This window comes from Thermobia domestica, chromosome 8 (genome assembly GCF_964235325.1).
Source record: "Thermobia domestica chromosome 8, izTheDome1.hap1.1, whole genome shotgun sequence".
Classification (NCBI taxonomy): domain Eukaryota; kingdom Metazoa; phylum Arthropoda; class Insecta; order Zygentoma; family Lepismatidae; genus Thermobia; species Thermobia domestica.
The window spans coordinates 271004279-271030014 of record NC_137461.1 but is presented as its reverse complement, the minus strand read 5'-3'; the positions used below and the strand labels follow the sequence as shown (position 1 = coordinate 271030014).

The 25736-nt window shown below is 36.0% G+C and overlaps 1 protein-coding gene across 15 annotated transcripts in view; it reads left to right on the top strand.

The window, feature by feature from the left end:
* The window catches only part of Zmynd8 (Zinc finger MYND-type containing 8), a 289971-nt gene that overhangs the window by 192344 nt on the left and 71891 nt on the right, over window positions 1-25736 (top strand). For all 15 annotated transcript variants that reach the window (XM_081769796.1, XM_081769789.1, XM_081769790.1 and 12 more), the window contains 3 exons: window positions 5838-5991; window positions 16310-16506; window positions 20648-20839. In XM_081769796.1, the coding sequence (XP_081625922.1) occupies window positions 5838-5991; window positions 16310-16506; window positions 20648-20839 (543 nt within the window). The remainder of the gene's footprint in view (window positions 1-5837; window positions 5992-16309; window positions 16507-20647; window positions 20840-25736) is intronic.

Sequence of the window (25736 nt, the reverse complement as noted above, 5' to 3'; positions counted from 1 at the left end):
TAAGTATGATAATTGAATTAAAAGCAAAAGTCTTTTCCAGAAGTACATGTAGAATACACAAATCTTCAAACTCGCTCTTGAAATCTTAATGTAAGCTCGAGGATTCATGCAAACGCATACACACACTTCATCTTCCATAGTTCTTTCTTCGAGAATTCAACACGTTAGCTGCCATGTGGGTTCAGTTGGACCCATTGGGGTGGTCTAAAGAGATTTCCTCGTACATCGGACCCACAATTTCTAATTCGTCGAGGAGTTGTTAGAGTACTTGTAAAGTGCTGCCTCTATTGTTAATGAACTTTAGTGTTTCTATCACACACAACATAGGAGAAATTTACATTGTAGGTTTTGTTGTTAGATGTTGCTGATTAACGTCGCTAGGAGCGCTGAATATCAAGTAACAATTATTTGCTATTTTTGTAGGGGCGATCGGACCTACGTGTTGCTTCTTGAATGACATGTTAAAAGTTTAACAATGGTTTCATTATTTATTCTAATTTATTTTGACAAGATGACAGTGTTTTGAAGTCCCTGTCATTTGCTGAATTTTCAGAAGGGTCTAGTTCAATATACTGTTGTTATTAATGAGATCAGGTTCTCCGCAATTTCTTCGTTTTTCATTTCACAAAGCAATTATTTATTAGCACTAAAAACAAGAGGAATTCATCCACACTTCTCACACAAAGCTAGCTTGCACATGTAATATTGAGCAAATGACTATTGAACAGAGTAGCCAGTTCAGCTGTAATTTATTTTCATGCCCATAAACAGAAACCACACACGTGGGTTCGATCGGACCGTCAACTTTCATGCGCGCGGATTCAGTACCTTGCCTTAGATTAGGTTGCATCATTATGTTACGAAATATGAACGAAACAAGAATAATTTAAGTACGTACGTTTGGCACGCGAACAATAAAATTTACCCTTGGCAACTAACGTGTTAAGTAGGAAGTAGCACTTCGACAATTTGTATTCGAATGCTATTTTCAAGGAGAATAAATTTTCGTAATGTGAGATATAGTTTTGACATATTTATTGTGTAGCAACGAACATTATTGCACCAGTAAAACTTTCCATTGTTCTTGCACTTTTTTTTTTTTTTTTTTTTTTTTTTTTTTTTTTTTTTTATAAATAAAGTAACACATGGGCATAGAAATATAGATGCGTTTCAACAATACAATAAGCATTAACAATACAGAATAACAGTTTTCTTTATAAAATTGACCCTATAGGTATACGACGCTTTTGCGTGTGTATAGTTTGTCTCAGATTTATAACCTATGGTCTGTTGGATAATAGGCTTTTAAAGGAATTCGAACCTAGAGCCATGTACATCAAGGATGAGCGTGCTATTATTTCAGCTGCTGTCGCGCCAAGTGTGCTTTGTGGTGGACAAACACTGTGTGCGTGGGTTTTCTCGGATTTCTCCCGTTTCCTCTCACTTTCTTCATTCCACCATTGCATCCATTTCTCATCATCACCGTTTCCTGTAGCCTAGTCGGCATCACCATGGGACGTAAACTTTTCATGTTCATTTATTTCAGCTGTTGGTTAGGCACATTTCCAAACATTTGCTGTATTTATACAGGGATTAAATTCTAATATAATAGTTGCGAGAGAGGGTCGACCAGATGTCATGACGCTTGAGGGTAACTTATGCTATGATAACTCAATCTCAGTAATGGATATTAAGAAGCCTCATCCCGGCGAAATTAAAATACCGCAGATTTTACAGTAATTATGTGATATCTTCAAATAGATAAAAGATAATTGAAATGTGAAACAAGAGCGCCCTAGACAGTATTATTTTGTGTGGGGTACCGTTGTCACCTAGTGGCTTTCCATTTTCAGCCGTTTAGAAACGCGAAAATAAACGCCGATTTTCAAAATGGTTCGAAATCGAAAGCAAATAAGTGAGTCGTGATAATGGTATCTCATATAAAATGATATTGTCTAGGGCGCTCTTGTTCCACATTTCGATTATCTTTTATATATTTGAAGATATCACATAATTACTGTAAAATTAACGGTATTTTAATTTCGCCGGTATGAGGCCTCTTAAACTCTTACAGGTCGAATTATGTTCCCGTTGTTATTTTCAGCTAATTCTTGCATGTGTTGTGGTTTTGGATGTATTATTGACCATCCATAAAGGGGAAAAAAAACTATCCATGATTGGAAGATAGTTTTTGAGTATGTTCCAAAATTGGAACACTGGACTGTTACAAATATATATTCCTTGGTACTTTGAAAATTTCTAGTTTTATTGATTTGGAGTATATTTTTATCTACTAATTTCTAATAAATATTACAAATATTGTCATAATTAATATTAAACCTCCAACTTAAGTAATTCTATCAGTTATTATAGCATTTTTTCAAATAATATAATTTATATTTTTTATACATATGGTTACAATGTAATAACATACAAATTTCATTATACAGGATTACAATAGTGGATTATACAGGACTCATGTCAAAGATAAACACAAAAAACAGGTAAAATATTTATGATAATACGTAAGATATGATAGGATAAAACTCAGATATTTCTGCTGCTGTGATCCGTAAAACATCCTCACCAAACTTTATTCCAGTTCATCATGGTATAGAGGGAAGGTTCCCTCATGTAGTATCTTAGCACACTCTTTGCAAAATTTAGTGATGTTCTTCTTGCAGAAAGCACACCGTCCTTGATTCTCCGTCATCAAATAATAGATATTAGAAATACATAGTTTTTTGGGAAGGTGCTTTGTTGGTTCTGGTCTTGAGGGAACTTTTGGTTTCTGGTGAAGAAGATATAATGTTATCTCTCTTCCGAACGCCAGCTGTGTCATACTACTGGTATCGTTGATATAAGCATCTTTATGAAGCAACCAGTTTCCAACCACAACGATATGTAGAGCATTTGTGAACAAATTCTGCCACTACTTTTTACTTCTCAAACGCGGTCTGTATCCAGTAAGAAGTCTACCTAAGAAATACACATCTTCCATTCTCTCTTTTGTATTTTTTATAAGTACAGAACATAGATTATCTTTTCTATTTTTGCCCTTCGAATTCCTCAAAATAGAAGTATTGGCAGCAGTGAGTACTTACAGATAACCAAAATAAAAAGGTTCTCGGCGATATATATAACGAGAAAACGTAACACGGATAAATACTTTATTTTGAAAGATAGTATATCGGTAATATTTGTTTTCTACAGATTTATGTGCCATCCTAGTGGGCACTTGGACAACTAAAATGTTTGTACCAAGCGCAAATAACAGAATATGAACTCCAAGTAATAATAATAATAGAAATAATGTTGGAAGTTCCAGGTAATTTACTAATTAAAAATTGTATGACATTTCTATTGATTTTTTTATTTTGTATCTCTTCTTACCTACAAATCAATTTTTTATACTCTCTAGTTGATATTACTTAGTTCTACAAAATTAAAAACATGTTCCAATATTGGAACGTTGGCCTTTAAAAGGTTAATGTATTAAATGTTAAATGAATGTGTGGAAAATGTGGAGGGAACAAACAGAAGTAAGAACCAATACCAGCGAAATCGACTCACGTCTCATAGTTGTATGGTGGTTTTATATGAGAGAGAGAGAGATACAGGCTGATAGCGTTCATAATTTTAACAGCGATGTAATGGAGAACCCGTGGCTCAGTCTTCCATCTCTTGAATTTAATCCCTTTGCTAGTAGTAGTATTAATGGATAAATGAAAGCGTATACATGTACAGGTTTCGAAGTATGGTCATGAAGGATACAGACAGTCTTCGACTTACGTAAGTAGATCGTTTCAGGAGTCTTTGCGCTGATCGAAATTCACGGAAATCGGATATTTTATAATCTAAAATTTGCCGCAAACACACACAAAAAAGTACGAAAACTATCGATAAAATACTGTTTAATAACAATGCAGTACAAAAACTCAATTACGTAATATGCTTCCCATGTTAGTACAGTTTGACATTGTACCATTGCCAAATTAGCTCGTAGTTTGTGCCTCACTCACTATTTGACTCTCAAAGTAGAATTTAATTCTGTTTTACTTCTTCTTTCTTCAAATGTAAGCACCGTTCTTAAATTTTACCTGTATAGGCAATTTCTTAGGTGTGTGTCGTCAAATTTGCGTAACTCGGTTGCCTCTAATGTTAAATTAGCTGGGCCGAAAGGAATAGTGATAATGATACATTGAAAAACTAGGAGAGGGAATCACAATACCAAGAAATAATTAGAAGAGGAGTTGGTTTTTCGGTTTCCTAGCTTCGCGTGGGAAAGTTACTTCTCGATGCGCCTCATACATCCATGTTGTTGAGTTGAGTGTTGAAGAGAAATATCCGTACCTTCCTTTCTTACATTGATTAGGGCATTAAAAAGAAATATTCTGAAGGACGTGTCAAAAGATAAGGTAGAAGGAAAATTAAGGAGGAGATTATTTTGATTGGTGAATTTTCTTAATGTCAAAACGAAGCGATTGGCGGGGGACCGTGGAGCATGAAAAGCTGTCAAAGAGACATGCTAGTAATGGCAGAGTTCTTAGATGACGATAATTAGTATTACCTTCATTGAAAATTTGAGATTCTGAAATGTTGGAAGTGAAAAAAAAATTAGAGGTGCATAATTGCACCCATTCGGCTGTGATAGATGTTATATAAACAAACTGTGAACACTCAAACAATGAAATGTTCTGATCGACCAAGTAGCGCAGGTTGAGTTGGATGATTTGTAGTGAGCTTCTCGGACAACATTATGCCCAAATTTCTTGACCAGTAGTCTAATATTTCTTAACCAGAGTAGCTCCCCAATTGACAGTACTATAAATATTGTAATATTCTGTGGGTAAAGTCAATAATGTACACGGGAACTTTACCCTTTCACCTTTTTATTATAAAAATGTCATATATAATTATCATATAAAGTCTCAATGAAATCTTTCTCTAAGCCTCTTATCACTTTAAATAAATATTTTCAGTGTTGGATAAAAAGAGCCCCCTCAGCGTGTAATATTGCCTCGGGTTGATAGAAAGGTGTCCTAGCCCAAAGCAGCCTAATACGTTATTGATGATTCCGTTGCCCACAGTGGACTCAGGAGTAGGGAGTGTAGGTTAATTCTTCGTACTCGTAGCGGCCTCAGATATCGTAGGTAAATGACCAGTACAACATACTGACGATTTCTTAATCTCGACGTCCCCTTTTATAGCTATCGTTAGGAGAGAGAACCTGTCGAGGGATTGTCGAATTTCTTCGTGGTTCTCCGTATCCTCTTTGTCTCTTTCTGAAAGTTTAGTTTCCTTCTGTCGTCTGCCACTATTTATTCATAAATCATGAAAATATGTGGCTTATAGTACGTCGGGGTGTACGTATCCTTGCAAAATTATGCTCCCATTGCTCTTCCGGCGGGTATAGTAGATATTCCATGCATCTTTAGTGCACTTGCTCCTAGTGAGGAAACATCAAAATATTTAAACGCATATGGTTGGAATTCCTTCTTAAATTGTACGTTTCATATATCCTTAGTGCTGAAAAAGAACGCGAAAACAAAACAAAGCAAAAATAAGTGTTAAAAATCAGCCATGGGACCACACATATCATTACACGCGCTTCTTCCATAAGACCACACGTTTCACACGGGTAAAACTTCGTAACACCATAGTTAAACAGCAGTCTTTGCAATTGTGTGTGATTCTGTATTGACGATTGTTTTATTAATAGTTGTGTATGTTATTTATCATACACAAAATTGTTAACCATACAAATTAATTACATTACATTGGTTACATTGTTTTTGTTTTATGTTATCCTTCTGATTGATATGAATCTTTTTCAGCTTTGTGACTTCTTGCACAGTGCCTTGGAGGAAATTCTGCATGAACTTTCGTCTGCAGGAAGTCCGGAAGCAACAATTAAAACGCTTCAACTTGAGCTTGAGAAAGCTCAGTGGCGACATCAACAAGAGCTTGCAGAACTCAAGCATAATACAGGTGAGTAATGGTTCTAAAAATCAGTTTGTGTCCTTAAGACTAATTAAGAAAAAATTCTTTGCGTAATTTAAATTCCAAACGGCACAACAGAATTCTGAAAATACACCAGTGATTATTAAATTATCCGGGAGAAAAATTGTTTTTTTCTCAGTTCCACACATTTCATATTTGTCAATAAATCCAAAAGAGAAAATACGAACACAACTATTCCATTTTAAATTTTAACAGAATTTAAACTTGGAATTTGAATAAGGGAATAAGAACGAATTAAAAAAAATAATCGAATTTTCGCTTTTATCAGAACTTAAGTGTGTCCATTGTTCTGAATAAGAACATAGTAACCTGCATCGGAAACATGTTGTGTCGAATTCTTATAATTTCTCAAGGGTTGGATAAAGAAATAATTCCTTCTCTAAACTGTCTCGGTATATCATTCAAATCGGTAGTGCGAGATTTCTACTTTTTCACGTAATTGATTTGCTGTCGTAGATATGCGTCATTTCTCCAGTTGGTTGTGGTTTTGCATCTATGTGTGGCTTGTGCAGTTAAGTTTTCAAGTAGAAAAATAATTCCTAATGTGGTTAATATGTGAAGTGATGTTTCTGGAAGCAAAATGATGTGAAGGCACTGTCACTGAAAGGCAGAAAGAACATCGTACAGAACAGTATCCTTAACTATCATTGCAGCATCGGTGAAAAATTCACCAACCGGAAAGCAAGAAATTTTGTTTCTGCTACGACAGATTATGGTAATGGCTTGTGCATGTTCAGTTACCTAGAAAACTTATGTAATAATAACAGACTGAGTATATTGTAAAGGCATTGCCCTCAAGATAAACAGCACGTGAGTTGAATCTTTGCGCCGTGGGACTCATAGAGGATAAATACAAAGATATATTAATTTTGCAGACCCTAAGCTGAGGAATAGCACGTTTATTTTTGATGTTAGAAATACCGGTCAGAAAATAGTCATGTCGGAAATCTTGAATAATTTTCCACGCAATAAAAAATAAATTCTGTTTAGAGTGACTACATCAGTTGTCACAAATGATAAATCTGCAATAAGCGGAGGAAGCATAATCATGGACGAGTTTCAGTTGAAATAAACTGCCAGTATTGACTAGCTTGTATGCTCCTTTTCCGAGAAAGAATCTCATTACTCAACCCAGTAAGGAATTTGAATGCAAATCTCAACATAAAGATGATTCGTTGATTGTTGTGTCAAACTTTATGACTTGTGATGTGTTTAGTTGTTGTAAACAGTTTCAATGCAAATGCCAGGTTGGTGGAAAAATAATAGTGGTTTTCAGTTGTCAACTTTAAAGCAATATATTTCAACTTAGTGTTACGTTTATTAATCAAAATCAGAAACGTTAGATTTTTTAACGAACGAGAAACAAGTCTATTGATTCCGGTAGCATAAAAATCTGAATGTACAACCGATGAACTTTTCGTTGTTGAAAGCCCTTTTTTCCAGAAGTTGATTAGGTTCTTGAAATTAATGGTAGTTGGTGGGAGTAAGGTCTGGTGAGTAATATTAGTGATATAGAGTTTCTTGTCTCAGTTAGTTCAGTTTTTGTACAGTCATTTGTAAGGCATGTGATCTGGCGATAACGTGGAGAAGAGTTGGTTCCTTTCGATTGACCAATGTCGACTATAAATTTTGCTGTTTTTGGTGCATTCTGTCGATTTCCTGGCAATACTTCTCTGATGTGGTTTCGCCAGAAGTAGTTGCGAAGAACTTCACGTGTCGACCATCGAACAGGTTAACCATTATCTTCTTTCGATACAGTTTCGATTGAGGGAAGTGTTTTGATGCCTCATCTCTGTTGAATAATTGCGCAGAACGCCGTAGGTTGTTGTGTAGGGACCATTTCTTGTCGCATATCGCAATGCGATGAAGAAATAGATCATTTTTGCTGCGAAGAAGCGCAGAGCAGTCTTCGTATCGGGAATTTTTTTTCCTTCGGGATGTGAAGCAATCATTTGTCAAGTTTTTATGATTCTCCCATTTGGTGCAAATGTCGAACAACTGTTGAATTGTCAACGTTAAATTCTACAATCTTTCTCGAGTTACTTTGCGAGATTCGCTTTAATAATGAGCCATAATTTATCATCCTCAATTGCAGAGGGACGCCCACGACCTTCCTCATTTTCAAGGCTCTCGTCTCCGTGACGAAACTTCTGGAACTAATGCTGAGCTGTATGTTCACTGATGATCTCCTAGGGTTGGTTAATATTACGAGCATTTCTGCAGCTTATCTTATCAATTTGAACTCTTACACTGCTTTAATTTGTTGTCTTTATCATTATGTAGACAACCTAAAACAAAACTAATTACAATAATAAGTATATTGAACTTCCCTCTCTATAAAGTGGTATGTTACATAACTGTTTTATTAAATAAAAGATTTTCACTAAATTAAGCATCAAAATTTAACAACCACCGTAATTATTTTTGTGCCAACCACGATGCAGTAAAATGTACTCCTGCGATAAACTTGTTCATGTGATGCATGAGAAAAAGAAAAGAAGAAGAAAAAAACAGCACGAGAATGTCGGTGACCTAGTCTTGATTGGGCGCAAAGTCTGAATCTTCTCGTATTATCAGAGAACTTAGGTATCCGTCTTTTGTATTCATAACGTGAAATCTGGTCACTTATACAGAAAGAAAAAAAACTGAGTGAAGCATGTTCAGTTTCTTAGAATTACATTCAGGACATGGGTTCAGAAGTTAGAATCCAGAATCTGTCATATATATATATATATATATATATATATATATATAGAACGATGCATGTTAAAATAGGGTTCTTTTTGGCTCTTAACGTAACTGAAACGTTTGCTGAATTTTTTCATTACCTTCTAAGCTAGGAATGTTCTTTTCTTCAGTCTCATTGACATTGCCAGTGATAGAGTATATTTTCCAAAACATTACACTGTCTTGTATAATAATTATTGGTTTGAGAAGTTGCTGGCCTATATAGAAGGAACAGAAAGTTTTTAACTGTAAGGGCAGAGAATTGTGCACGATTGCGAGATATCAAGTTGTAGTAAGTTAGTACCAGAATACATTGACATGGAATATATTCCATATTGGAGAATCAAACGTTTCTGCGGGTAAGCATTAATATGTCATAGAACAACTGGTAATTGAAATGATTAAAGTGAATAAATGAGATTTTTTTAAATTACCGAAGTATATACTACATTGCCATTAATGACTGGACATACCCCTGAACCGCAGATAGAATCGCTTGTACGTCATCAGCACGTCATGATATACTAAAGGGACAGTGAGTCCTTAGTAACTTCAGTTGCAGTTGTTAAAATGGACGGACGACGCGAGCTGAGTGAAGCTTAATGGAGCATGATTATCAATCCTCTCTGATTTGCACATCTTAGCCGGAAAATTTCGGACTAACAGCTAGTAATGTAGTGATTAACTCGTCAGTACACGCCCCCCAATTGTAACATGAGGACACGCCATGACGGCAATTTGCTCACGCAAGTTTTGATAGTTAATTTCAATACTTTTACATTTTTATTGAGAGTGAAAAAATTATTCTATGAAATTTTGGCTTCTTAGCTTATTATAGACACTTTCAGTACCTAAAAAATATTAACCTAAAGATTTTGACAAAATTTTTGTTATGTTTTCACAGTTTTTGAATTTTCTATTATTACGCGAAAACACGCCACGTTAGCATATTGCTGCACTCTTTGATTTACAAAGTATCGCCAGAACACGCGCTGTGAGCAATTTGCCGCATTAGCTATTTGGGCTATAAGAAATTTTCTCCGTTATATTGACACACATTTTATTATTGCCAATTCAAAAAAAACGTACAAAAACATCATTGATGCACTAGAACAGTAATGTTATGAAACTAGTCCAGTGAAATTTAGAACGTATATTTACATATCACCTTCTCCGTCCTCATCGCTTGCAGCTGGTCCTTGCCCACGCTCGGTGCAGTTTGTGCATGATGGTCTTGTGTGTTCCTTGCATATCGGAGTGTTGCAGTTGATGCATAAGATGGTAGTTTTCCTGTTCTTTCTACGAGGACAGATACCGCAAACTCTATAGTGACCTCGCTGATCAGGTGCTGCCTGAGGTTGTTGTCTAATTTGCTGAAGTTGGAATATTTCAACTAGCCGGTTCTTTATTGACCTTGCGATTGGATAGTTTGCAGCTATTCTTCTTTGCGCATGATCCAAAATAAGCTGTCGACCAAGTGATTCCAAGAAGTCTTTTCTTGCAGGCTTGTTGAATTCATTATCTCCCATGTTGTTGGCTTTCCAAATAACAAACGAATTTATTCCACCAACATTTAATTCAAAGAAAAACATGGTTAGTGGCCAACGATTTGATATTCTTGATACGCTATACTCTTTCTGCATGGCGTCACTTACATCTACACCACATTTGTTTTTGTTGTAGAAGGTGATAATTGATGGTTTGCATGCATCATCTGTACTTTCATCAATCTCATCGTCCTCATGCAATGTGGAAAGTAATACAACATACTTGTTCTTTGCAGCTTTGTATGATACTAGTGTTTCGTTCAAAGTGAATGCAAACATTGAACTATTTATTGGCCGAGGGTTTTCTTTATCTTCCGTTATGAGTTCTACTGGTATTTCACTTTTGTTTTTTCTAATCGTACCAACCAACGTCAGCTGTTTTTTTAGAAGATCTTGAGCAAGTGGAATCGATGTGAAGTAATTGTCACACGTTATGTTTCGCCCAGTATTTTCTATGTGTGAGACCATTCTATTGACTACATCTTTGGTGGAATTACTCACAAAAAAAGGGCCTACATGTTGGTTCGGAATAAAAACCTCCAAATTAGATGTGTAGTAGGTTTTTGAGTCTGTAACTGCCCAAACTTTGATACCGAACTTTCCAGGTTTCTTCGGCATATATACGCGGAAGCTACACTTTCCACGAAAGTTAGGGAACATTTCATCAATTGTCACAAATGCGCTGTGGCTATAGTTTTCCCTACATCGAAGAGAGAAATCTTCAAAAAATTCTCTGAAACAGTAAAGTCTATCTGTTTGTTTCCGTTGTTGTCTATCCTCACTAGCTACGTCATCAAATCGTAAATTTAGCAACAAAAATCTAAAGCGATTTATTCCCATAGTAAGTCTGAAAATTTCCACACCTAGACCGTTTTGTTTCCACAAGTCCAATACGTTTTGTTTTGCAGAAATACACACTCCTGCCAAATAAAGCAACCCAATTAGAGCTTTCATTTCACATACATCAGTTTCTCTTGCATCTCGTACTCGAACATAGTTTTCTTGAACTTGTCTTATTTTGATATTTGTGTACTGGACTAGTTTTTCAATTATGCTTTCAGGGAAAAATAAATTCCAGCACTCAGTTTCACTCTTAGCATGTTTTGCTTGCCTTTTAGGCCCGGGAAGCTGTGTTACAAGGTTTTGTTTTCTTGTTCGTCCAGGTTTTGGTTGAGGAGTGTTTGACCAAATTGTAGGATTAGGTTTATTTCTTCCTTTATACACTGGGTTGATAAGCAGTCTTTGGTTTTGTGGATTATTAGTTGTATCAGAATTATCTTGTAGAGATAAATCAATAGGTTGCGGTACATCACTAAGGCCAGGATCAGCGAGTGCTAAGTTATTGGAACCTTCTTCATCGATATCCATATTTTCCGTTGGATTCTCTTCTATACTTTCTTCAGAATCACTGTTTAGATCTATGTAACTAGATATCAAATGTTCATCCTCAACATCACTATACTCCGATCCCGGATCTCCAAGTTCACTAGAAGGATCGTCAAGCATCACTCTAACTCTTTCTTGCTCCATTTCGTAGCTATCCATTTTCACTACTACACTAAGACACTTACTACACCACTACACTAAGACACATTTACTAAAATAAATTTAAAGCTAATCCAGATTTAACGACAGAAAACACACAACTACAAATAACTTTTTCAAGCACATATGGTTGCAGGCGTTAAAATAAAATCTTCTGGGATTTTAACTGTTTTCAATTTTATAATTTTAAAATTATACAGAAAAAGAGAGAGTTTTTTATGTTTTATCTTGTTAAATTTTATGTAAAGTTTGTTTCCAAAGCATAATTTACTCTTGAAATTTGCAGAAAGTTTTAGTGCCACCTGTTGTTCTATTCTTCAAACAATATGTTTAAAAAATGAGCAAACGGCCATTAAAATACAACACTTAACACGAGAACACGCCCGTTAGCAGCCTGCTCACAACAATCTGTACGTGGTTACACGCGCTGTTAGCAATTTGCTCACGGTGACCAATACACACCCTCCCACTCCCGAACTATGCGCGTGATTGGCAAAACCGGTCAGGGTCAGGTGGAGGTGGGGTTGATAGGAGATAACTCGGCCCCTCCACACCCATAGTCTTAAAATAAGGAAAGTGCAGGTGTTTTTGCAAAACTGCGGCAATTTGCCGCGGGTGCGTGTAACGACGTGTTAAATGGAGTCGTGTGAGAGCATTGTAAAACCACAACCTCTACAAGCGAAGCGGACAAACTTGGCCAATTGTTGTTATCGATGCTTCCGGCGTATGAGAAGATCGATTGGTGAACATCTTTGGGAATGTAGCCACAAAAATCCGAATAGCATCAGGAAGTGTTCGTGTTGAGATTTCTTGGGAAAGCTGTAAACATAAATCTTTGATTATAAGTCGGAACGTTGTTGGTTGATATCAGTGGTGTAAAGCACGTTCCCCGTGGACACGAACTATAGGAGAACACCATGAAAATATGGGGAATGCCAGGCGAGCGATATTTAAAGGAATAATTTAGTTACTTCTAAATGCTGTTCCTTATGAAGCAATATTAAACAACTTCGTGCTACTCGCCTTGTATCAATAATTCGAAAGCAACTCTCATTTCCAGCATGGTGTTGCGTCCGTCCATGACGCAAATAACCATAACCTTGACGATGTGTGAGCGAATGAACTCGGGAAGAAATCCAAGAAGCCAACTTCAGGGATAAGAGTACCAATGCGAAAAACAAAGGGGAAATTGGTTGGCCACCCGAAAACCCAGATCTCAATCCCATTGAACGTCTATAGTATGAGTTATAAGCAGGGTTGGCTGGTTTAAACCATGGTTAAAAAAAAAAAAAAAAAAAAAGAAAGAAGAAAAAAAAACGAAAAATGCTTTAAATCGAATGAACTTCATGGTGACGTTTCTGCATATCAAACCATCTGCATTGGTTTTATCTCCTTTTTACCTTTTAATCACGGCGTCCCATGTTCAGTTCTCGGTCGAACCACAACCCTTCTTTCAAGTGTAAACCAAGTAACGGTTCGGATGTCACTTCAAGCAAGGCTTCTTAATAACCTCGGTATTATATAAGGATGTTAAGCCTAAACATACGAAACGAAACCAAATTGTGTATTTCTGCTTGCCTGAATGCCTGTTGTTGTATAAAAAAGGGAAATCTTTACTTTGGCCATTTCATTTATTTTTCCGATTCTTCGATTCAGTGATTTGTTCTTTGGTTCAGCTGCGCATCGATAAGTAGGACCGCTTTAAAAGGATATAGTGTAGTAGAGTAAGGTACAGTAGAGCAAGATAGGGTTAAATAGGGTACAGGTAGGAACGTGTTAGCTTAAGGTTAGTGAAGTTTTCACCTATTTTTATAAAATTGAGCGGAACCGAAAGAACAAATTACTGAATCGAAGAATCGGAAAAAAAAAAAATGAATGAAGTGGCCAAAGTAAAGACTTGCCATGAAAGAAACAAGGTTGCTTAAATATATTAATAGAAATTGGCAAAAGTTATCGACTGCCTACGTGGCTTGGATTGGACTTTCAGTTTTAATTTAATTTAATGATATCTACATACTTAATATATAATTTAATACCTCAGTTTTAGCGTACTGATTATGATACGTTGACCATAAAATTTTACATGCCAAGCAATAACGGGATTTTTCCGTTATTGTTTTGCATTTAAAGTAATATCAGGATTTTCCCCATGTCTAAGGCGGGAGTTTCCCGATTGATATATAATTCTGTATTATGGTTTCATTTGTGCAATTGTTTATCTTTTTGCCCTTTTGAAATGACTTTTGACAATTATATTAACAAGTATGTAAAAATCAGTACAATGTATTTTTATCAGGAGACCTTAGTGAGTCGGCAGACTCGCCGCATTTGTGGCCAATTAGTCCCGGTTTCGAGTCCAAATAAAGAATAGTTTCTTTCGGATGTAAGCCGAGAAGCGGTTTGGATTCCGCTTATATTACACCTTTCAGCATAATCCCGTTGTTGCATAATAACACCAAGGCGAAAAAAACATATTTCTGCCCATATGTAGGGTCTAATATAAATACATAGAGCAGATTACTTAAACAAAAAAAAAAAAAAAAAAAGTTTAAACCCGGGTTTTTGTTTTTTTCAATAAAAACCATGGTTATTGCGAATCCTGGTTATAAGGCAGGTTGGAACCAGATCAACCTGTCAATAAATAACCGCTGATCTGTGTGTTATTTTGCAGAAGGAATTGAAAACAGTATCTGTCGATATTCACCGCAACCTAGGAGAAAGTCTTTTCTCGTTGTAGAGACTGGGATAGCTATAAATGGAGGGCCTGTTCTGTATTGATATATGCCAGCTTCAAGTAACCCCATCCCTACGAATGTCTATTATTTAATGATAATATACTTACGTTTTATTTATACTGAATTCTAAATTATTCTTTTGAATTGTTTCTTCCAAATGTATGGAATTGATCTTGTTTTGTATTATTCATTTTTCTATTACAATTTCAGTCGGTCTCTTATCCATCATCTTAATTTTATTGTATATGTTCAGCCATCATCTGATCTGCTTGAAAGAAATCATGTAAACAGTACTATTATAGTGGTAATAAGATGGGATGGGATATGGGAATAATTTTATCCACTTTAATCTTATTAAAAAGGAAAAAACATTTACTAGTATTTAGTACTGTAGGAAGATAATTGCAGATAAAATTTAAAGATAAGGTATGTATGTATACATGTTTTGCTGTGTAATTTCAGTGTTTATAGATTAGTATGGAATTGACCAATAGCTCAAAGGAGTTTGCGAGAAACATGTTATTACATGAAAAACTTTACTGCAAACTCTTTTCAATTTCTGGTCACAAATACAGTGAAACCTCTATAAAGCGGACACCTCCCATAACGGACCCAATTTGTAATCCCCATACACCGTAATAGGAAAAAAACATATTGGCAAACGTCTCTAAAGCGGACACTCTCTAGTACGGACACGGGCAGTCTTTCTTGTCTATTATAGGTATTATTTACCTCCTATTACGGACACTTTCTCTAAAAACAAGTTGAAAAGTAGAGTATAAATATACTTTTAGTAATTCATACTATGTCACCAAGGAAGAAAATGAGGGTGTGACATCTTGCCTCCTCAACTGCCTGTTCAGCAACCCAGAGGAAGGGTCTCTGTTCCACAACACCCTTATATCCTTTGCTTGCATTCCACTCCCACCCAACCTGCTTCAGAAACAAAAGTGATTGACAATTGCCCACTGTTTGGAATGACACATCATTCTACTGTCCCACTAGAATCTCTAACCAAACAGAAGACAAGTTTGGTATTTTTGACCACGGATACGCATATTGTCTTTTAAAAACAAGTCATTACTGTACTGTAATTAACTCACAAATTAAAGCAACACACCGAAAACGTAGTAAGTAGTGATAACTGTAAAGTGCAGAGAACTATAACATCTTATTCCCATATTGTGCCTCGAACATAGGGAATTGGATGACGCAAGATATTGCAGGTTCAGTAACATTTTGGTAATATTCATAAATATGTGATTCATGCAAAAATATTTTTTTCTAATTGCATATTACCTTGCTTATTAATTTAGGTAAGAAAATATTGAAACCTCTGTAAGGCGGACACCTCTGTATAGCGGACATTTTTTGATTCCCCACGGCTGTCCGCTTTAGAGAGATTTCACTGTATATGGTATTTGAAACGCAAACATTCTTACTTCGGAGAAAATAAATACAGTGAATCCCGTAATGGATATTTCCATATATTTTTTAACCTGCAGAAATGCATGTATTATTACGGAAGAAAACGTTTTCCTTTTATGGACACTGGTAATCTTCTTTCCCAGTTTCAGTATGAATAAAAATTACCGAGACATAGAATCATGAAATTTTAAATATATCTAAATTCAAAATACGTACAGCGTTAGGTGTGAAAGTAATAAAGTTGAAAAACAATCTGTTTCCTATTTGAAGAGTATAATTTTACTGTTTGATGAAATATTTCAGATTTAATTCTTATGGAGATGAGGGCAAGTATGGAGAACGAAAAACAACGAGCAGTAGCCGAAGTCCGTCGTCAGTGTGAAATGGATAAGCAACGAGCCATAGAAGAAACAAAAAAGAAGCAGTGGTGCGCATATTGCGGGAAAGAAGCTTTATTTTACTGTTGTTGGAATACATCTTACTGTGATTATCCATGTCAGGTATTGACATATTTTTAAAAACTATTTTTATAAAAGAATTTTTATTCTAAGTAAAAATAAACATTGTACTTTTTTTTTTTTTTTTTTTTTTTTTTTAAATACAAACTTTGATGTCGATATTTCAGTTTGGCTTTATTGACAAACTGTAAGTCCTGTATACTTCAGTTTGAACATGAATTCAGGAAAGGAAGTACGTGCAGAATGTTCTTTATAGGCTAGGCTAGTGGTTCTCAATCTTTTTTGACTGACGACACACCTTACTGTACACCTTTGATATCGCGACACTTGTTTGATATATTAAAATTATGTACATGTCATGTCAGTGAAATACGCAGAGTTTCATCTAGAGGGTGTCAAGCATTCAGTCTCATTTTCTTTCAAGACATGCTTGATTTATGTATTTCTTAATATAGTAATTTCTTTTCCCATATCTTGCTCAAAGAGGTTAAAATCCTGAAACCTTCCTTGTGATGTACGCAACAGATAATAGTGTAAAATTATAAGTTTCTAAAACGTAATCACTCGATGTAATACCGAGGATTTTACTGCCGTTGGAGGCGCTGACTGTTACAGTTTGTCTCTAAATTGATTCTGACTAATTGGCTCATTAAATTCTTAAATTTCATGACACACTTTATGGGACAGCGCGACACATCTGTGTCGCGATATAACGGTTGAGAACCACTGGGCTAGGTACGTATTGGTAGCATCAAAAGACAATTGTGCGAGACATGTTATTGTGGAAGTCAAATCGACGTAGTTATTAATTTGATATACGTAAAAGCAGGGTTTTTGAACCAAAAACGAAAAATGTTCGCAAAAGTGTAAGTGTTCGTAAAATCTTGATGAACACACATTTGTGGGTTATCACGTTCCACTCCCGTATAATATTCGTATTATATTCAGGCTTAAATTCCCCATTTATTATTCAAAGAGATTATACTACAAAAGGAACTTTTATTTTTAAGTTTATGAATGTGCCTATTGTGATTTTTTTATAGTTTATTATTATTGTTATGCAACTGCAATCAAAGAAAAATTCTAAGTATTGTTTCGTTTTAATAATGTTTAGTTTACTATTGATAAAATACATTCAAATGCCGTACTTTTTTTTTTGGGGGGGGGGGTCATACAAACTCGACGAGAAGCATGTATTGAAATCAGAAGTATCTTTGGTATCTATTTATGTATAAATGGGTCAGAGCCAAATTGGACTCAAATAATTCGTATCTTTATTCATTTTTCATACCGATACGCAAATTAAGTCGTGTTATTTCTTTAACTTGGATTAATAAAAGACATAGTGAACTAACATGGACTGAATTAGTTCTTCTGTACTCTGCAATATTTTGAAATTGTCCATATGTAATTCTGTATAATAGTTTCACTTGTGCAATTGTTTATCTTTTTGTCCTTTTGTAATGACTCTTGACAATTAGACAACTACATTAACAAGTATGTAAAGATAAGTACAATGTATTTTTATCAGGAGTCCTTCGTGAGTGAGTTGGCAGACGTATCGAATTTGTGGCCAATTATTCCCGGTTTCGAGTTCAAATGGAGGACAATTTCTTTTGGATATAAGTCGAGAAACGGTTTGAATTCCGCTTTAAGCTTATGGACCCCTTTCAGCATAACCCGGTTTTGACATAATAATACCAAGGCAAAACAAACTTATTTCTGTCCATATGTGATATAAATACATAGAGCAGATTATTTAAACCAAAAACCAGGTTTGAATAAAAAAAAAAACGGTTTTTTGTTTTTTTCAATAAAAACCATGGTTTTTGCCAACCCTGCTTAAAAGGAACAGTATAGATTTAATAATTTAGTGTGTATTGATCTACAATATTGTTAGCATTTAATGGGAGTAAAAAGATGTCCAAAGACGAGACGTATATTAATTGATAAATACTATTGAGCTGAGTAGAATGGTATCAGAATATAAACCAATGCGAAATTTCCGAGAAAGCTGAGAATAAACGATATCCTTTGTAAACCTAAAACTGGATGGTGTATAAGAACTAAGCCATCTGTTAAGGTAAAACTGACACTGAAGTAAAGACTGTCTCAAAAGTAAAGTAACCACTTGTAATTGCGTTTACAAATTGGACAAAAAGCTTCGAGACAAGTCCTGTAACACGCCAAAAGAGGACAGCGTAAGGATGCACGCACAGGGAGCACCGACTTTCATAACTCATAACTAGTCTCAAAACTTTTTTTGATAGCACTTCGTATTTTGCTCTATCAAATGTGATACTTCGAAATTGAAGAGGCCTTAACGAAAGTAAAAAGAACTCGCAATGTGAGAAAGAATATAGTTGTGTTGTTCTTTTCATAAGATGAGCACACAGGCAGTTTTTCTTGAGTGGTTCTCAGAGAATGCAGAAACGTACATACAGTCAAGGGCGCCCATCAGGGGGGGGCAAGGTGGGGCGCTCGCCCCCCCCCTCCCAGAGGAAATTGTACTTCGGAATATCGAAAATCCAATAGAATTTTTAGAATAGTTACATCAAAATTTGAAACTATATTTGAAATGTTGCTATACTTGCCCCCCCCCCTTGGAAACCACAACCTGGGCGCCCTTGCATACAGTAGTTCATTTTCCCGAAGTGCTCAAGTAATGGATGGCAAAGGTTAGTCATCTGTTGCTGCACGAAGATAATGTTGCTACCCATTCTGTTGTCTTTTGACCTGCAGGGGAGTCAAATGGTCTCATATTTTCCTTATTTTCGAGACCTTGTATGTGGACACCTTATATTTCCGAAAGTAAAAGAGCAGGTGGCGTGCATCCGATTGCGAAGCTAATACTACTTATTTGATAAGTGTGAACAGCTTCGAAGAACACACGTGAAGTGAACAATTTTCAAGAGGGTTTCGGAGTATACAAAAGTATTTGTATACTCAGAGTAAATACTTTGAACAGTTGTTCAAGTATATTTTAGGTTAAGTTATTTATAGATGAATAGTCAAAAACTTCCGGTAAGGTCCATGTAAGGGTCTTCAAACCAGCATAAAATCATAATTTAATATGAATACTTCAACAACTATGCTATACTTCTATAGCAAGTATAAAAGTAGAATGGGAGAAAGTAGAACAGGTGACTAGTTTTAGATACTTCGGTAGTACTGTTAGTGCTGACATGAAGTGCAAATATGAATTAAAAGCAAGGATAGGAATGGTGAAAGAAGCATTTAGAAGGAAGAAAAGTGTATTTTGTGCGTCAGTGGATAAAGAGTTAAAAAAAAAAAAAAAAAAAATCATATCAACTGCTTCATGTGGATTAGAAGTCTTATAAATATGGGTAGGGTAAAGAATAGAGAGAATTAGGTCGAACTCGAAACAATTGAGGTGTCAGAAATAGTGACTGAGAAAGGAAAATTTTAGATGGAATTGCAAAGAGGAAGGTAAAGTGATTGGAACATTGGCTGAGAAGGAACTGTATTATCAGAGACGTGCTAGAGGGTGTGGTAGCAGAAGAAAGAGGGAGGGGGAAAAGCAGACTACAGTTGAGGGACAATGTCAAAATAGAAAAATCGTACATGAAGACAAATAATGTTAACTAAAGACTGTGGTGCATACAAGCTTTTGAGTTCCGGCAAGTTACATGTCAATAATGGCAGAATATTTATTATGATGATATGCTATAAATATTGTAACCAGCAGTCATTTATTCATTCGTTCACGAATACCCATACAGCTCCGATATACAGTGATTTATTGGCGAGCGCACGTTCCCTGAAAGATAATTTATGTAAGTTAAACTGTGTGTATCTTTAATTGGACTTCGGAACACAGCCAAACATTTTGATCATTTGCAGTAAGTGAAACTTAGAACATTATTTGCAAATGGTAGTAAAATGTCTCGCCTCTTTTTATACCGTTCAAAACGCCAAACAAAGCATTTTTATATTTGTTAAACACTATAAATTCTCTCTATCTATCTATCTATCTATCTATCTTGCTCTTGCTCTTGCTCTCATGATTAAGGTTGTAGTTTGTGGTTTTTATTCGGGAGACCCGTCTTCGTTTCCCGGTAGAGTTATCTGTGTTTTTGAACCCAAGTAATATTGATGACATAACAAAATGGAAACAAAAATTAAAGCTTTTAATCGTTCCATTCATAAAATTTTATTGCAGCAAGCTCACTGGCCTCGTCACATGTCCTCTTGTGCACAAAATGTGACAGCGTCAGAAAACTCAGATGGAGGTCCCAGTGAGTCTCCTCGCTCAGGTAGTCGCAAAGAAGGTTCCAGTCCAAGCGCTATCTCAGGACACTCAGCTTCTGCAGATACTAAAAGCAGAATACTGCCACCTTATCATCCGACACAGGTAAGTTGCAAGATGGAAATAAAGCGTTTAAGACCTGTGGGGGTGTTTTTTCATACTGTTGCATGATTTAATAGATTGTGTTGCTCTTTTTCAAGTTTCAAGGGGTGCAAGTTGATGCAGCAAAATTCGCGTTAAAGGAGTATCTCTCTTCCTTCTGTGTTTGAAGAACTTTTATAGCGTAGAGCTTATTGTAGCGTATGATTTCGCAGATTGTTCGTATAGTAAGGAAGGAAGAAAAATGTTGCAGAGCTTAAATAAAAATAAAATGTGACCAAAGCAGAACCTTATTATTACTGATCTGTGTTAGTTTCATCCATATGTCATTGCCTACATCAGACACCAGATATTATCGAAACTATAACAGAAATTAGTAATAAGAAGTGTTTGTTTTGGTTAGATTTTATTTTTGTTTAAGTAATACGTAGTTTCAAAGATAGAGGTGTAACGTCGCGATAATCTTCGGAATACTTGTTTGCAATAATTTTAAACTAATAACCTCAAGTATTTTCCAATATAATGATAAATACCAGTTTTTAAAGAATTTGAAAGGTACTTGTTCGAACATTTGCTTTCAACTTTGCAGATTTAATGAAATATGCTTAAAGAACACATTAATTTTACCCCGTGAATGCCATTCAGTTTAAATTATCTACAGGGGGCCGCGATAGCTCAGTGGTAGAGCGTTCACCTTCGGTGCGTGGTGTCCGTGATTCGATCCCAACTCGCGCCAAGTGGCCTTGTGGTGGACAGACACCATGTGCATGGGTTTTCCCGGGGTTCTCCCGTTTCCTCCCACTTTTTTCATTCCACCATTTCATTCACTTATCATTACCGTCTCCTTTAGCCCACACGGCATAATCGTGGGACGTAAAACTCAGATTCAAAGTTTAAATTATCTTCGGCAACGTTCAGCGCTACCTGAATAATGATAAAACGCGCTGCAATTATATCTTTTTATAAACTATTGTAGAAGGATTATGAAAACAACTAAATAATGATGAAAGAAGTAAAATGTGATTGTTGGAGAAAACTTGAAAACCCATGAATACATCGTTGAAGAAATAAGACATAGACTCAAAGATATAACCCTTCACAGATATATGAGCGCTCTGTCACTGTGTTATAGATTTGGAGGTTTACTTTTGAAGAATATAAATGCTTGGTATTTCACTTCACGTAGATTCTTTACTTTGAACACGTAAAGGCTTGTAATCCCAAGAATAAACACATGAAATTGTTGAAAACTTGCCAAGGGTCTTGTGTTACGTACCGAATTTATTCCAGTTATTTGTTGTTTTCATATTTATCTTAATCTTCACATACATACTTACTTACGTACCTTTCGCCGTTATAGCTCGAGGTGAGCTTTGCTTTCCTTTACGAGCAGCCTCCGTTTCTTCCTTTCATATGCCAGTTGTTTCCATTGTATCACTTTCATACGGCTTCAACCCTCCACGACGTTATCTGTCCATCTCTTCTCTGGTCTTCTAACTTATCTCTTGTAGAGTAACATTCCCCTTAACATTCTCTTGGCATTGCTGCATCATCTATCCACTCTACATGCTCTAACCATCTGATTCTTCGACTTTTGATTAAGCGTACAATGTTCTCTCCTTTGATTATTGCCTCTACTTGTTCATTATATTACATTCTCCATATATCTTCGTCCTTCTTTGGTCCATAAATTTTTCGCAGTATTATTCTTTCCATTGTTGTAAGACTCCTCGTTTGCTGTAGTGAGTCTCTTCTTCCGATGTATACGTACTAACTGGTCTCACTAATGTTCTGCAGACCTATAGTTTTGTATTTCTTGTGATTGATCTTCTCTTTTATATTTGGAGATTTGCAAAGTAAGCCTTGTTTCTAGCTTATGATGTCTTGTATGCACGCGGTCGTTTTATTTCCATTGTGAATAACGTTTTCTAAATAAGTGAAACTGTCCACTGTTTCAAATTCTTTCTGTCTTTGGTTTTAGATTACGTGCTTTTATTCTGGTTTTAGACGCTGACAGTATGATAAATTTCGTTTAAAAAAAAAAAAGTATCAATCTTCATTTTGATCTCGCCATTATTACTATGTCGTTAGCATATGCATATACCGGACTGGATTTTGTCAATATCGTGCCTCGTTGATTTATTTTATCTACTGCGTAGCATAATATTAATGAATAAGGTCGTTGAGAATCCATCTTCTTGCTTAACCCTAGCTTTAGAGTTTATCATAGTAATTTTAACTATGAGGACTGATCCAAATGTAATTGGACATCAGTGATTCACACAAAAATCTAAATAAAATAGTTTCGCTTCTCTATACCCTCAACAGCTCTCTTAAGAATTATATAAATAGGTCACAATTTGTAGGAGATACAGTTATTTCAATACTAGCAATCGAGGTAATCACACGAGAATAGAGAAAACGAAGTGAGAGCTGTCATCAAGCACCTTTGCTTGAAATATATCCCCTCGAAAGATATACACGCTGACTTGGTGGAAACACTGGGGACTCTGCTCTTCCATACTTCACAGTTGCTCGATGATGCAAGGAATTTAAACTAAGCAGAACATTCATAGAAAACGAATATCGACAAAGTTGCTCTTCTACTTCCCTCACCGAGGATAACGTGAAAGCTCAAGATACTGTGTTGGCAGACTGAAGCATGACCATTAGATATTTAGCTAAGGTTATAGGGATCTCATACGGCAGCATTCAACGGATTCTTAACCAACGAACTGCACATGAAAAAAGTCTCGGCCCGTTGGGTATTGACAATGTTAACTGAAGAGCACAACGCACCCATACACGAAACTGAAATTGGGATGGTTGTCATCCGAGAAACAGGTTCCGAACTACTCGAATACGCGCGCTATTCTCCAGATCTAGTCCCGAATGACTTTTATCCTTTCTTCGGCTCAAGGAAAAGCTCACAGGCAAGAAATCTGAAAATGATAACGAGGTGACGGCCGCTGTGAAAACATTTGGGGGGAGGGAACAAAACAGTTTTTTTTTTTTTTTTTTTCTAAGTTATTCAGAGTTAAGGAAAAACACGTGACTAAAAGTATTGACTTGTTAGGAAAGTATGTAGAGGAATAAATGTAATTTGAAAGCATAACCGGTATACTACATACTCGTTATCATTACTTTTGAATCACTCCTCAGAGTGTTAATTATTTCTTCTTTATTCTCATTCTGTTCATGGCTGTGAGTAGCATTTTCCTGTCTTCACTGTCGAATGCTTGCTTGTAGTTCACGAATGAGATCAACAGATATCCGTCTTGTTCTGTGTGTTCTCAATCATCTGTCTCATCACAAAAATGTGGTTATTCTAGCATGTTGTTTTATCTACTTTCTTAAATATGGGACATAAGATTCCTGTTGTTCATTTTTTAGACATTATTTCGGCTGTCCATGTCTTGATTACCAATTTGTGAATCGCACTGATGGTAGCGTGTCCTCCGTATTTGATTAGTTCTCCCAATATTTCATCTTCTGGTGCTTTATTATTTTTAAGTTTACCTACGCAATTGTCTACTTTTTTTCTAGTTGGTGGTAGCATTATCTCTTGATTTCCCTCGTTTTTATCGTGTTGGCCTTCACTGGTGTTTGTTCTTCTGCATTTAGTAATTCTTCAAAGTATTGTGTCCACCTTTCCAGAATTTATCTATCTTGAGTTTGTAGTTTACCTTCTTTATTCTTGAGTCCTGTTGCCCTTTACTGAAATCTTTTATTCTATAAGTAGTCTATTTACAACCTTACAGAATTCCTTTCATTTTGTTCCTAGTTCTTCCACCTGGGTTCTGTATACATATTGTTTCTCCATATTTTGTTAGTTTGAATCTTTACTTGTTGGTATCGCTCACAGTTTTGTCTGGTTTCTTTTTTCATCATATTCATCCTGACATTATTTTTCTTTTGAATGGTATTCTGCGTAAAACAAGTCTTCATTCCTTATATTTATTCTTTTCCCTATTATTTCTTCAGCTGCATCCTTCAGTGTGCTTTCTATTCCCTCCCCTTCCCCCTCCCCCCCGTTCGTATTCATGTCTTCTTTGAGTGCTTGCAGCTTTACGGACAGTATTATCTGGTGCTCTCGCTTTGTTTTATTATTTCTGAATTTGTCAATATTCCACGTTTTTCTTTTTGTCATCTCAACGCTTTGTACTGTTGTTATTCTCTCTGCGACTACTGTTTTGACTAGGTAGTGGTCTGAATCGCAGTCTGGCATCCTTGGCAGTTCCGAACATGTATGACTGATGTTCCATGTCCTGCTGATGTTAACACATGATCTATTTGGTTATCTTCTGCATGCCTATGAATATACCACATTGACTTGACACCTAGTTTTCTGTTCCAAGCGCTGCTATCGGCAGAAGGAATTCCACTCCTTTTCGTCATCTGCTCTCTTGATTAGCAACAGAGAGGGAGAGTTTTAGTTCACATTTTTGCACGGATCAAGACATTTTCGCAGCACTATAGTATTTTCCACGTTCCTTTATGAATTTTCTTATGTGGGAACCATATGCTCATAATTAACATTTTGTTGCTTGCCGCAAAACCTCCTAGCAATTTTCTGTTTTCATTACTGACCTAATACGATGTGTGTTTTCCGGCCATGTGACTCAGGAAATCATCTTCCTATCTTAGCGTTGAAATCCACTATTACTGACAGGTGATCGGACTTTGGGAGTTAGTTGCACACCTTCTCTGAACTCGCATAAAATTCTTCCTTATGTTGTTGCTCTTTTTCCTCCACTGGAACGTGGACCGATATGATAGTGATGTTTCTAAAATGTCTTTTTAGTCTTATTCTGCATAGGCTATCGCGGATCGACTCTTAATTCTAACAGACTGTTCCTAATCTTTCTACTAATCATAAAACTTGCACCTGTCTGGCTCGTTC